The sequence below is a fragment of the Dipodomys ordii genome, unplaced genomic scaffold (genome assembly GCF_000151885.1).
Source record: "Dipodomys ordii isolate 6190 unplaced genomic scaffold, Dord_2.0 Scaffold14, whole genome shotgun sequence".
In the NCBI taxonomy this organism is placed as follows: domain Eukaryota; kingdom Metazoa; phylum Chordata; class Mammalia; order Rodentia; family Heteromyidae; genus Dipodomys; species Dipodomys ordii.
This window is the reverse complement of record NW_012267230.1, coordinates 1166235-1179448: the sequence shown is the minus strand read 5'-3', so window position 1 is coordinate 1179448 and position 13214 is coordinate 1166235. Positions and strand designations below refer to the sequence as shown.

Here is a 13214-nt window from a genome sequence, read left to right as displayed (position 1 = left end):
AAAAAAAAAAAAAAAGAAGTGGCTTGCTTGTTAATCCTTGGTGTATTCTTCTATAGATTTTGAGACATGTTCCTCAGAAGAGGCTGTGGGCTTCCCCAGGTACCAGAGGTTGCAACTGGAGTCATGAGCCCAGATTCCAACCTCAGATTTGCTCTTTGTAAGCTGTGTTGACTCACCCTCTCTGACCTTCAGTTTCTACATTCAAACATTCAAATGGTGAGGTTTTTATTAACCTCATCTCAGAAGGTCCAGGAGAGGACTCCATGAATCCATGCATATTCAACCCTGAGAACTATGGCTTGCAAGTTACTTGTCCTACAGGCCAAAACTGGCCCACTACTTGCTTTTGCAAATAAAGTTTTATTGGAACTTAGCTATTTGTCTACAGCTATTTTCATGGCACAACAGGAGAGTGTGTGGCCCACAAACCTGAAGTATTTGCTATCTGGCCCTTAAGGATCATCTACTGATTGTTCCCTTCCAATAAAATCTTGCACTAAAGAACTTCAACCAACCTCAAGGAAGACTATTTTCCTACACTACTTCTCCATTTTTGCCATCTTTTAACCTTTAAAAACAATAAACTTAAAGCCAGGTGCCGGTAGCTTAGGCCTGTAATCCTAGCTACTCAGTAGCCTGAGATCTGAGGATCGAGGTTTAAAGCCAGCCTGGGCAGGAAAGGCCGTGAGACTATCATTTCCAATAAACCACTCAGAAAACCAGAAGTGGCACTGTGACTCAAATGGTAGAGCACTAGCCTTGAGCGGAAGAGCTCAGGGACAGTGCCCAGGCCCAGAGTTCAAGCCCCACAACCCACAAACAACAACAATAACAACAAAAAACCCACTAATCTCATTACATCCCTACCAAAAGATTTGATATATCCATTATACCTTAATAATAAGACATTAAAGAAGGTATTTGATTAGCTTGCCCAGTATACGCAAGGTCCTGGCTTCAATCCCCAGCACTGTAAAAAATGAATAAATAAGTAGCAAGTATATATAGCTATTTCAATGTTTAAGCCAGGTGCTGGTAACTCATGCCTATAATCCTACCTACTCAGGAGGCTGAGGTCTAAGGATCTCAGTTTGAGATCAGCCCACACAGACAAATCCAAGAAACTCTTATCTCCAATTTCCCAGTGAAAAGCTGAAGTGGAAGTGTGATTCAAGGGGTAGAGCACCCACCAGAGCAGAAAAAGCCAAGGGAGAGTATGAAGCTCAAACCCTAGTACTGGCACACATATACACACACACACACAATCTTACACTCATTACTCTCCTACCAACCTGCTTTATGTATCCATTATGCTTGATTAACAGATATTAAAGTAAATATACAGGAGGGGGTAATAATGCTTGATAGGAAATGTACTCATTACCTTACTCACGTAACTGTAACCCCTCTGTACAGTATCTTTACAATAAAAATATATAAAAAAATAAAGAAAGTATACAATTAAGGGCTGGGAAGGTGGCTCAGTGGTAGAGCGCTTGCCTTGCATGCCTGAGGCCCTGGGTTTGATTCCTCAGAACCACATAAGCAAAAAGAAAAAAAAGCCAGAAGTGGCACTGTGGCTCAAGTGGTAGAGCACTAGCCTTGAGCTGAAGAGCTCAGGGACAGTGCCCAGGCCCAGAGTTCAGGCCCCACGACTGGACCCAAAAAAAAAGAAAGAAAGTATACAATTAGGAGATGGATTGTAGCTCAGCTAGCATGCATGAGCCCCGGGGTTCAATCCCTACCACTGCAAAAATGAATGAAGAAGTCAGAAGGCTATGATTATTTAAGTGTTTAAATGGTTCAACTCCTTTTAGAAAGCACTGTCTCCCACCAAACTGTCTCCAATAAAGAAAGCTCTCCACTGCGTCTTTGTGGGTCTACAGGACTTGGCGTCCTTGTTCTGTGATGTCTTTGTAGCTGCTTGAAGATGGGACAGGCTTTCCTCAACCACACCCACTAGCACCAACGACTCGCAGCCCAATAGAAGCCCCTCAGTCCCTCTCTTTTCTTTTTCTTTTTTTTTTTTTTTTTGCCAGTCCTGGGGCTTGAATTCAGGGCCGGGAACTGTCCCCTGAGTTCCTTTTGCTCAAGGCTACCACTTGAAGCATGGCTCCAGTTCTGGCTTTTTCTGTGATTAATTGCAGATAGGAGAGTCTCACAGACTCTCCTATCTGAGTTGGCTTTGAACCATGATTCTCAGCTCTCAACCTCCAGAGTAGCTAGGATAACAGGAATAAGCCACCAGCACCTTGCGCCTCTCATTTCTTAGTACCTCAAAAACATGAACTGTAGGTGCTGCTGAGAGTTGTTTGGAGGTTAGGAGCTCATGGCTGGAAATTCGCTGGCAGAGTGGTCACATTGCATAAACAAATTTACGATGTGGATAAATATGACAATGAGGAGTTTGAATCCAGGCATGTCATGTTACCCAAGAACATAGCCAAACTTGTTCCTAAAACCTATTTGATGTCTGAATCTGAATGGAGGAATTTTGGCCTTCAACAGAGTCAGGAATGGGTTCATTATGTGATCCATGAACCAGAACCTCACATCTTGCTGTTCCGGAGATCACTCCCCAACTAGCCAAAGAAATAAATGAAGCTGGAGAAACATCTCCAACCTCAACTTGACACAACTGTCCTTTCTAACACCTTTCTCATAGCATGAATATGTGGCTTTCTTATTTCTCACTTTGATATTTAAAGGATGTTCAATACAGTGCTTGAAGGTGCTAACAACTGTGTTGCTTCTTGAGTAGATCCATCACCCCAGTATCTTAAGAATCACTCCAGGGGCTGGAAAGATGGCTCAGTGGTAGAGTGCTTGCCTTGCATGCCTGAGGCCCTGGGTTCGATTCCTCAGCACCACATAAGCAAAAAGAAAAAAGCCGGAGGTGGCTCTGTGGCTCAAGTGGTAGAGCGCTAGCCTTGAGCTGAAGAGCTAAGGGACAGCGCCCAGGCCCAGAGTTCAGGCCCCACGACCGGACCCAAAAAAAAAAAAAAAAAAAGAATCACTCCATGGCTGGACCAGGGATTGTGTAAACCACTGTTTTATTTTTTCCTCCTGAGTATTTTATGTATGGTGACTCATGGATTTATCTCTCAATGTATTGAAAATTTTCTATTTTATTCAAGGAATCTGTTCTATGTTTCAAGACTTGATTAAAGAGAAAGTTTTTATAATCTAAAAAAAAGAATGCACTGTAGCCTCTTGGAAAACATTGAACTGCAGGGGGATGAAGCGGACCCAGGACCTGGTGCATGAATGAGCTCAACTTCATTCAATTCAACTGACACCACTTAGCCTTGACATCTCCTCCCTGGGGACCTGAACTCACCAGGCGGTCCAGCCGGTCTTCCAAGAGACTCTTCATGATGATGCGGAATCGCTGGGCACTGGCAGCCCTCAGATCTGCCAGCAGCCTCTGGGGCTGGTACAAGAGTTGCTCCAGGTGATCTTCCATGGTTACCTGGACAGGGAGTGTTGGAAAGTCGGTGTGGACAAAGAGAACAGAATCACCTGATCAGCACTATGGACAGCAGTGCAGCCCCTGCCCCACCCCACCCCCAACCCCCTCACCCCAGCCCCGCTGGGTCTCCACACTGGCAGTGGGTCCATGTGTTTCCTTTAGGCTGCCTGAAAAATTTTTCAATAGCTTCCAGTACTGGTGACTCACACCTGTAATCCTAGCTACTCAGGAGGCTGAGATCTGAGGATCAAGGTTCAAAGCCAGCCTGGGCAAGAAAAGCCGTGAAATGATTATCTCCAATAAACCACCAAGAAAACCAGAAGTGGCTCTGTGGCTCAAATGGTAGAGCACTAGCTTTGAGCTGAAGAGCTATAGTACCCAAGCCCAGAGTTCAAGCCCTACGACTGACAAAAAAAAGGGGGGGGCTGGGAAGGTGGCTCAGTGGTAGCCCTGGGTTCGATTCCTCAGCACCACATAAGCAGAAAAAGCCAGAAGTGGCGCTGTGGCTCAAGTGGTAGAGCGCTAGCCTTGAGCTGAAGAGCTAAGGGACAGCGCCCAGGCCCAGAGTTCAAGCCCCACGACCAACAACAACAACAAAAATGAGGCTGCAATTCAGAGTCAGCCTAGGCAAGGAAGTCAGTGAAGAAGGCTTCAATTCAATGTGCTAGTCACAGTGTCATGGAAAAGACACAGTTCTGTACCCTGGGCTAACAGTCCACCACGCTAGCCAGTTAATGGGAATCCCCATCATGCCCCACTGCACTGTGTGAAAATCTTTGTTGCTTTCTATCCACATGCAATGTTTGCTATTTGTAGAGAGTTAAAAGACAAGAAAATTTCTTGGACCACTGATGGAAAGATTGATCGCTGAACTCAAACAGCCACTCTCCGTGCTGTACCTTGTCCCCCAAGGGTTTGTGTGTTGAAACTTGGTCCCTGAGAGGCTGATGTTGGGGAGTGATGGGACCTTTAAGAGAAGGTCATGGGGGAGGGGCCTACCCTTGCGAGGAAGTGACATCATTCCCACATTCTCAGGAGAGGTTTGTTGTCACACAGCCTGGCTCCGCCTCCTATGTTTCAAGTGGTAGAGTGCTAGCCTTGAGCTGAAGAGCTGAGGGACAGCGCCCAGGCCCAGAGTTCAGGCCCCACAACCGGACCCCCCCCAAAAAAAGAAAGAAGCTAACTTGTTGGGGGTGGCTATAATTTTGAAATCTCTTTGTCCTAGCACTGTAATAGATCCTGTCCCCACCAAAAGTGGGAAGTTGAAAGGCAAAAGGGTCTGTGTGATGTCTCAAGAAAATCTGAATAAGCCCAGAGTCTGTGGTTCACACGTGTAATCCTAGCTACGTAGGAGGCTGAGACCCGAGGGCTTTGTGGTTCAAAGCCAGCCTGAGCAAAAAAGTCCTCTGTGAGACTCGTATCTCCAATTAACCATCAAAAAGCCAAAAATGGAGGTGTAGCTCAAGTAGTAGAGCACCAGTCTTGAGAGAAAAAAAATCTAAGGGACGGTGCCTAGGCCCTGAGTTCAAATCTCAGCACTGGCACAAAAGCAACAAAAAGAAAAACTAAACAGAATATTTCTCTGTGTAGAAATGGAAACTATCACTCAGAACTGGTGGCTCACACCTGTAATCCTAGCTACTCAGGAGGCTGAGATCTGAGGATCCTGGTTCAAAGCCAGCCCAGGCAGGAAAGTCCCTGAGACTCTTATCTCCAATTAACCACCAGGAAACCAAAAGTGGTGCTGTGGCTCAAGTGGTAGAGCGCTCATCTTGAGCTGAAGAGCTCAGGGACAATGTCTGGGCCCAGACAGAGTTCAAGCCCCATAATCAACAAAAGAAAAAAAAAGAGAGAGAAAGAAATGGAAACTATCTCTCCGTTCTGTCCACATGTGCAACCTCCCAGGTCCCCCAAGTTTGCAACCTATGAACCCTGAGAAGGAAACAGAGAGAGAGGCCCCAGCTACGCACCTGCAGGCTGGACATGGTGAAGGGAGCATTGTGGGAGTTCAGGTAGGTCAGGACCCGGTGGGGCAGGTCTGCTGTCCACGCGTGTGTACTTGAGTCACAGACAGAAGGGAGAAGTCACAACGACGTGTTCCTCTGAAAACAACACTATGGCAGGGGCAGGAAGACAGCCACGGATGCCCGGGGCCGTGGGCACCAGCCAGCACACGATGGGGTCTCCCCCACCCAGAGGGGCTTGTGGGGCTCTCAGCTGAATGCAAGATTCCAGCTCCCATGATGGCCCAGTGGGTTGACTGCAGGCTACAGAGAAAGACTCCTTTCTCCTTTCCGTTTAAAAAACACAAACAAAACCAGACTCTGGGTGTACCGTAAAGGAGAGAGTGGCTCCAAACCCAGCTTTGAACCAGGCACTGTGGCTCAAGCCTATAATCCTAGCTACTCAGAAGGCTGAGATCTGAGGATTTGGATTACAGTTTGAAGCCAGGCTGGGTAGTAGACAAATCCAAGAAACATTTGTGTGTGTGTGTGTGTGTGTGTGTGTGTGTGTGTGTGTGTGTGTGTGTGTGTGTCACTGTCCCTGAGCTTTTTCACTCAAGACTGATGCTCTACCACTTGAGCCACAGTTCCACTTCTGGCTTTTTTGATGGTTACTTGAAGGTTAATTGAGTCTCACAGCTTTCCTGCCTGAACTGACTTGGAACTGAGTTCCTCAGATCTCAGCCTTCTGAGTAGCTAGGATTTACAGGTGTGAGCCACCAGCACCCAGCACCAATTAACCAGCAAAAAAGCCAGAAGTATGGCTGGGAATGTGGCTTAGTGATAGAGTGCTTGCCTAGCATTCATGAAGCCCTGGATTCGATTCCTCAATAACACATACACAGAAAAAGCCAAAAGTAGTGCTGTGGCTCAAGTGGTAGAGCGCTAGCCTTGAGCAAAAGAAGCTCAAGGGATAGTGCCCAGACCCTGAGTTCAAGCCCCAGGACTGGTGAGAGAGAGAGACAGAGACAGACAGACAGACAGACAGAGACCCAGAAATAGACATCTTGGCTCACATGGTAGAGTAACAGTCTTGAGTAAAAAGGCTGAGACACTAAGAACCAGTGTTCAAACCCCAGAACCATCACACACACACACACACACAGAGTCTGAGACTATATCCACCTGAGTTATGTCAGAGAGCGGAGAGGAGTACTGGGGTGCTTCACTTCATCATAACTGGGGTGCCCTTCATGGGACCCCCCCACAGGCCCTCATCAGTTCTCCTTGACAGGTCTTATGGCATTTGATTCCTTGCTGACCTTTCCTCTCCCAGCCTGCCCAACCCCTGGCCCCTGGCCCCAGTATGGAGCACAGGTTTCACTGAGAAGCAGGGAGGGGGTGGGCTTTGCAAACAAGTATGGGGGTCACACACAGCTCCACTGCTTCCCAGGTATGGAGGAGGCTCCAGTCTCCCTCCCCGGGCCTCAGTTTACCCATGCTGTCCTGCACCCACCTCAGGAGGCAGTGATAAGGAACCTACATCAATGTTCCCCCTGTGCTAAGTACACATTCACTTAGACTCGTATGCCACAGTAGAGAAGGGCCATGCGTGGAAAGCCCAGGTCCTGAGTTCAGGCCCCAGGACTGGCAAAAAGAGAGAAGTCCCAATACCAGCACAAACACACACACACACAAACTATCCTTAACCCCTTCCCCTCCCCACAGCAGGTCACCTGAGGAACTGGAGGAGATCCAGGAATGCTACAATGGGGAGAAAAGAAAAAGAGCACTTAACAAGGAATCCTTCCAGAAAGATCCCCGCGAGCTCGGTGTGAGCTGTAGGGGGCAACTGGGCACATTACCATTCAGATAGCGTCCTTCTATTATTTCTTCCTAAAAGGCAAGGAGAGAGCATCCAGCACAACCATTCTAGAACATTCCCAGAAGAGAGGATTAGGATGAAAAGATGATGGAGCTCACCGCCATGTTTTGCAGCAATGGATGCAAATCTGTAAGAGAGTCCATGAACACGTAACCAGATCTGAACCACGTGACCTTCACACACAAACACAGGTCACAGGAAGGGCTCACCAAAGCCACTGATGAAGGAAACTGTCCGTGAATTTCCCCCCAACACACACTTTTGTTGTGCTAATCCTAGGGCTTGAACTCAAGGCCTAGGTGCTGTTGCTTAGCTTTTGTGCTCAAAACTGGCACTCCACCACTTGAGCCATAGCTCCACTTCTGGCTTTTTTGGTGTTTATTGGAGATAAGAGTCTCATGGACTTGCCTGCCCCAGTTCACTTTGAACCTCCATTCTCAGAGCTCAGCCTCCTGACTAGCTAGGATGACAGGTGTGAGCCACCAGTGCCCAGTTACTTTCAGCAAATTTCTTTCAGTGAATTTTAATGATGCTTGTAGCCAGGGCATGAAAACCCTGGTTTGAAAAAAAAAAAACCTTTTAAAAATATCCCTGGATGGACTGGGAAGGTGGCTCAGTGGTAGAGCACTTGCCTTGCATGCCTGAGGCCCTGGATTCCATTCCTCAGCACCACATAAGAAAAAAGAAAAAAGCCAGAAGTGGCGCTGTGGCTCAAGTGGTAGAACGCTAGCCTTGAGCTGAAGAGCTGAGGGACAGTGAGTGCCCAGGCCCAGAGTTCAGACCCCACGACTGGACAAAAAATATATATATCCCTGGAAATGTACCACGCACACCCACAAAGTCACACACGCAGGAACACATCACCTGCAAACACATGGGATCATGCATGCATCTATGCAAATACATGTGTGCACACTCACAAATGCACACAGGCAAACACAAATGCATGCATGCGCCCCAGTCACCTGCAGGAAACACGTGTCTATACTGGTCTGCCAACTATATTCTCTTCAACATGTGCAGAGCTTAAAAGGTGCTTCGCTTCCATCATGACTTACCCTGCCGAGAACTCGGAATTCTCTGACTCGCCACTCCATGGCTCAGGAAGAGGAGAAGGAAAAGGGGGAAAGCTGCAGGTGCCAGAGACATCCTCTTGCTGCTGCTGGATCCAACCTGGAAGAGAGTTTGGCTCTGCTTTCATCCATTTAAGAACATTCCTGAGGAAAAAGAAAACACAAGAGACCCAGAATCCCTCAGGGCTTTAAATTTATTTGTGTGTGTGTGTGTGTGTGTGTGTGTGTGTGTGTGCATGCACGCGCATGCGCGCGCCAGTACTAGGGCTTGAACTCAAGTCCTCATGTTTTCTCTTGGCTTTTTTGTTTAAGGCTAGCACGTTGCCACCTGAGCCACACCTCCACTTCTGGCTAGGATTACATGCATGAGCCACAACGCCCAGCTCCTATTTACACTTCTTTTCCGCCTTCCTTCCTCCCCCCGCCCCCACACCCTCATTTCTGTCATAGGGCCTGGGCACTGTCCTTGGGCTCTTTTGCTCACGGTTAGCGCTCTAACACTTAAGCCATGTTCTACTTCCGGTTTTCTGGTGGTCTATTGAAGAGAAGAGTCTCATAGACTTCCCTGCCCAGGCTGGCTTTGAACTGCAATCCTCAGATCTCAGCTTCCTGAGTAACTAGGAGTACAAGCATGAGCCACAATGCCCAGATCCTATTTACACTCTTAGCTGTCCAACCCTACCATCTATAAGCCAGGGGTATTTAAAAGCATACTCTGTTATATCTTAAGCAGGATTCCAGAGCTCTGATAATTCAGTAAGACAGAGGCCAATGGAAAAACATGAAGCTAAGCTTCTTAAATACAAGTAGACAAAAGATCATCAGGGGACCTTCATTAGCAAGACCTTGCCAATTAAACCCACAATGAGAACACACACACACACACACACACACACACACACAATACCTACCTCAAATGCTGACAATTGTGAACAGGCCCAGGAACTCGTATTTTGCTGATGTAGCCACTCTGAAAATCTATTTGGCTTTGTCTTACAAAAATTAATATAGGTTACCGTAATCCAGGAATTCCAATCTGAGGCATTTATGCAAGAGGAATAGCCAAAAAAATTGAAGAGAAAAAAAACCCTCAAATAGCCAACAAAAAGTGAATCATTCAATGGAATACCACTTAGGAGTGGAAAGGTAATTTGAGTTTTGATTCCAGCTTTAGGGCAGAGAAATGGGCCATGGATAAAGCCTTCTGTCTTAAACCATTAGAAAACTAACCAAAATAGACAACACAAAGGTGTTCAGCCACTGGTCACCCTCTATGTAACACACACTGAACTCCTTTGAGAAGAGGGACAAACAGAGCCAGGTCCCAGGTGTTGCTCTGCTTACTGCTGGGAGTTTGGAGTCCCAGTGAGCAGATGGAGCAGCTGAGGAGTTTGGGGAGACCACCGCAGCCAGCCGGACTCCAGGAAAAGAACATTGGATGTGGGGGAGCTGCGCAGGGAGAGAACGTTCTAGGGACCTGAAGAATGGATCCCGGAGTCTTTGGCTCAGGCAAAACACCCCCAGAAACAATCACAGGAACTCACACAGGACTGAGGAAAACTCCTGCAGGACAGTCCCAGAGAGGAAGTATCTGGAGGATGGTTTTGTGCTGTGTTTTAGTTTGATGAGAGGCATCAAACTGTATGTGTGCCGGTCCTAGGGCTTGAATTCAGGGCCCAGGCACTGACCCTTAGCTTTCTCATTCAAAGCTGGCACTCTACCATTGAAACCATACCTCTGCTTCTGGCTTGTATTCAGTGATTAATTGAAGATACCAGTCTTACAGGCTCTTGCTCAGGCTGGCTTCGAACCTTGATCCTCAGATCTCAGTTCCCTGAGTGGCTAGGATTTCAGGCATAAGCTATCAGTGCCTGGCTTCTGTAGGATTTGTAAATAAGAAAATAAGAACAGATGGTTCCTTTCAATATTCCCAGCTATTCCTGTCACTTTCCTTCCTGTTTAACCTCAGGATAAAATCTAAGATATTTCCAGGGGTCTTTGTCACCTGCCTATTTGTCCCTCACTCCCCAAGGCTCAGAAAATCTATTCCTCTCAAACCAAAAGGCACACACACACACACACACACACACACACACACACACACACACTCCAGGGAACCCCTGCAGCCAACAGAGCCAACATCAACAGAATCTTCTGAAAGCTGGCCTCCAGTTCTCCAGGCTTTGAGTGAACTCCAGTGAACTCGATCCCAATCACTCAATCACTCTGCCCATCAGAGCCACCTGTGAGAAGGGAGCTTCACCTCTGGCCCTTCTTCCTCCCTACCTCCCCTGGGGTCAGCTTGGCCTGGGGTCTTGGCCTCCCTCACAAGCCTCAGTTGGGCCACAATGAGGCTTCTTGTGCTCAGCTATGGAGGTGTAGAATTACTGAAACAAATGCCCACCATGGCTGTGTAGAAAGACCTCGTCCCAACGAAACCCCGGCCCATTGCCAGTTGTGGATTGGGTTTTCAATAAAGGCCACTGGTTCACATTCGCTGGCCAGAAGGATTGAAAGGCCTGGGTGGGGCCCTGGCGATTACACACCAGGGATGGAGGCATTTCACTGTCTACAGAGCAGCTGCATAGAAAGGCTGCAGTCTAGGGCTGGGAAGGTGGCTCAGTGGTAGAGCGCTTGCCTTGCATGCCTGAGGCCCTGGGTTCGATTCCTCAGCATCACATAAGCAAAAAGAAAAAAGCTGAAGTGGCGCTGTGGCTCAAGTGGTAGAGTGCTAGCTTTGAGCTGAAGAGCTGAGGGACAGCGCTCAGGCCCAGAGTTCAGGCCCCACGATGGGACCCCCCCCAAAAAAAAAAACAAAAAACAAAAGAAAGTCTGCAGTCTAGGTGGGAGGGAAGGGATGGTAGGGGAAAAACAAAAGAGGAGGCAACAATGCTTGATAGGAAATGTACCCATTACTTTGTTCATGTAACTGTAACCCCTCTGTACAGTATTTTTACAATCAAAAACTTATTTAAGAAAAATTTTAAAAGAAAGTCTGTAGTCTAAACCCATTGAAGCGTAGATGGAGGCCTGGAGAAATTCCACCAGACACAATAGCAATGGTAATACCATTTTGTGGTGAGGAAAGGCTACCAAGCAGGCTGGGAATGTGGCTTAGTGGTAGTGCTTGCCTAGCATGCATGAAGTACTGGGTTTGATTCCTCAGTACCACAGAAAAAGTCTGAGGTAGTGATGTGGCTCAAGTGGTAGAGTGCTAGCCTTGAGCAAAAGCAGCTCAGGGACAATGCCCAGGCCCTGAGTTCAAGACCCAACACTAGCAAAAAAAAAAAAAAAAGAGAAAGAGTACTAGGCAAACATCTCTGGCTTATAGAGAAACAGCTCAATTTCACTAGATTACAATTTTTATTTTTTTGGTACGGGTTTTATGGCTTGAAATCAGGGTCTGGGCGCTGTCCCTGAACTTTTCTGCTCAAGGCTAGGGTTCTACCACTTGAGCCACAGCTCCACTTCCAGCTTTATTATTATTATTATTATTGATAGTTAATTGGAGGTAAGTGTCTCACAGACTTTCTTGTCTGGGCTGACTTCAAATTGAGATCCTCAGATCTCAGCCTTCTGAGAAGCTAGGATGACAGGCGTGAGCCACTGGTGCCCAGCTGGATTTCAATTTTATTTCAAATTTCATTTCAATTGTCATTATTACAACACAGGGTTGTAGGAAGACTGTAAAGGGATTGGGGGTTGAGGGGAAGGCAGGTCTGGGATCCTGAGCCCCTGTCCCAGCCCTCCAGCTTTTCCTACCTACTCCCAGACTCAGGAAAGCAAAGGGAAAATTCTAGATCCAATGATGAGAGGGAGGAGAGGAAGAAACAAGTGGAATGGAGTGGGCTTCATTCAATGGCTGAGAGACATTCCCTAAGTTATATGGTTCCCATTGGCCCTAGCCATCCCTCTGGTACGCTCAGTGAACAGAACAAGATCACCCAGCCAAGTCAGGCCGCTGGTGGCTCACGTCTGTAATCCTAGCCACTCAGGAGGCCGAGATCTGAGGGTCATGGTTCAAAGCCAGCCAGGAAAGGAAAGTCCATGAGACTCTTATCTCCAATGGACCACCAGAAAACCGGAAGTGGTGCTGTGGCTCAAGTGGTAGAGCCTTGAGCAACAAAGTTCAGGGACAGTGCCCAGGCCCTGAGTTCAAGACCCTCAACAACCAAAAAAGCAAACCAAATCCACACAGCATGGTGCAGAGCCTACACTCATGGTTGGTTACCCACACACAAATATGGGCAGCCACATAACAAGAAAACTCAGTACACACTTTTCTGCCTGCATCATTTTGCTTAATTCCAGCAGTCAAAGCAAATATCATTATCTTTTTTCTTTCTTTTTTTTTTTTTTTTTGGTGCCAGTACTGGGGCTTGAACTCCTTGAACTCAGAACCTAGCTCTGGATCAGAGCTTCACTTCAGTGTGCGTGCGTGTGTGTGTGTGATATGATGAATTAAAGAGTCTCTCGAGGCTGGGAATGTGGCTTAGTAGTAGAGTGCTTACCTCCCATGCATGAAGCCCTGGGTTCGATTCTTCAGTACCACAGACACAGTGACGCTGTGGCTCAAATGCTAGCCTTGAGCAACAGAAGCTCAGGGACCGTGCCCAGGCCCTGAGTTCAAGCCCCGGAACCAGGGGGTGGGGGGGAGTCTCACGGGTTTTGCTGCCCGGGCTGGCTTTGAACCGCGATCCTCAGATCTCAGCCTCCTGAGTGTCTGGGATGAAGGCGCGTGTGGCGCAGCTCCATGGCTGATGTAGCTTTTCCCTCACAGCTTATTCCTGTCACTCAGTTGGTTCGGATCCCCAACCTGCAAGTTTCATCCCCACTGTGGA

At 47.5% G+C, this 13214-nt stretch overlaps 1 protein-coding gene and 1 pseudogene across 1 annotated transcript in view; one reads left to right on the top strand and one right to left on the bottom strand.

Moving 5' to 3' along the window:
* The window catches only part of LOC105981803, a 5773-nt pseudogene extending 3187 nt beyond the window's left edge, over positions 1-2586 (top strand).
* Positions 1-8449, bottom strand: part of Otoa (otoancorin) — a 59602-nt gene extending 51153 nt beyond the window's left edge. The window contains exons 1-6 of the mRNA XM_013011160.1: positions 8359-8449; positions 7399-7427; positions 7281-7311; positions 7152-7179; positions 5443-5530; positions 3341-3472 (exon numbers count right to left, since the gene is read on the bottom strand). Coding sequence (XP_012866614.1) covers positions 3341-3472; positions 5443-5530; positions 7152-7179; positions 7281-7311; positions 7399-7427; positions 8359-8449 — 399 coding nt within the window. The remainder of the gene's footprint in view (positions 1-3340; positions 3473-5442; positions 5531-7151; positions 7180-7280; positions 7312-7398; positions 7428-8358) is intronic.
* Positions 8450-13214: the final 4765 nt, after the last annotated feature.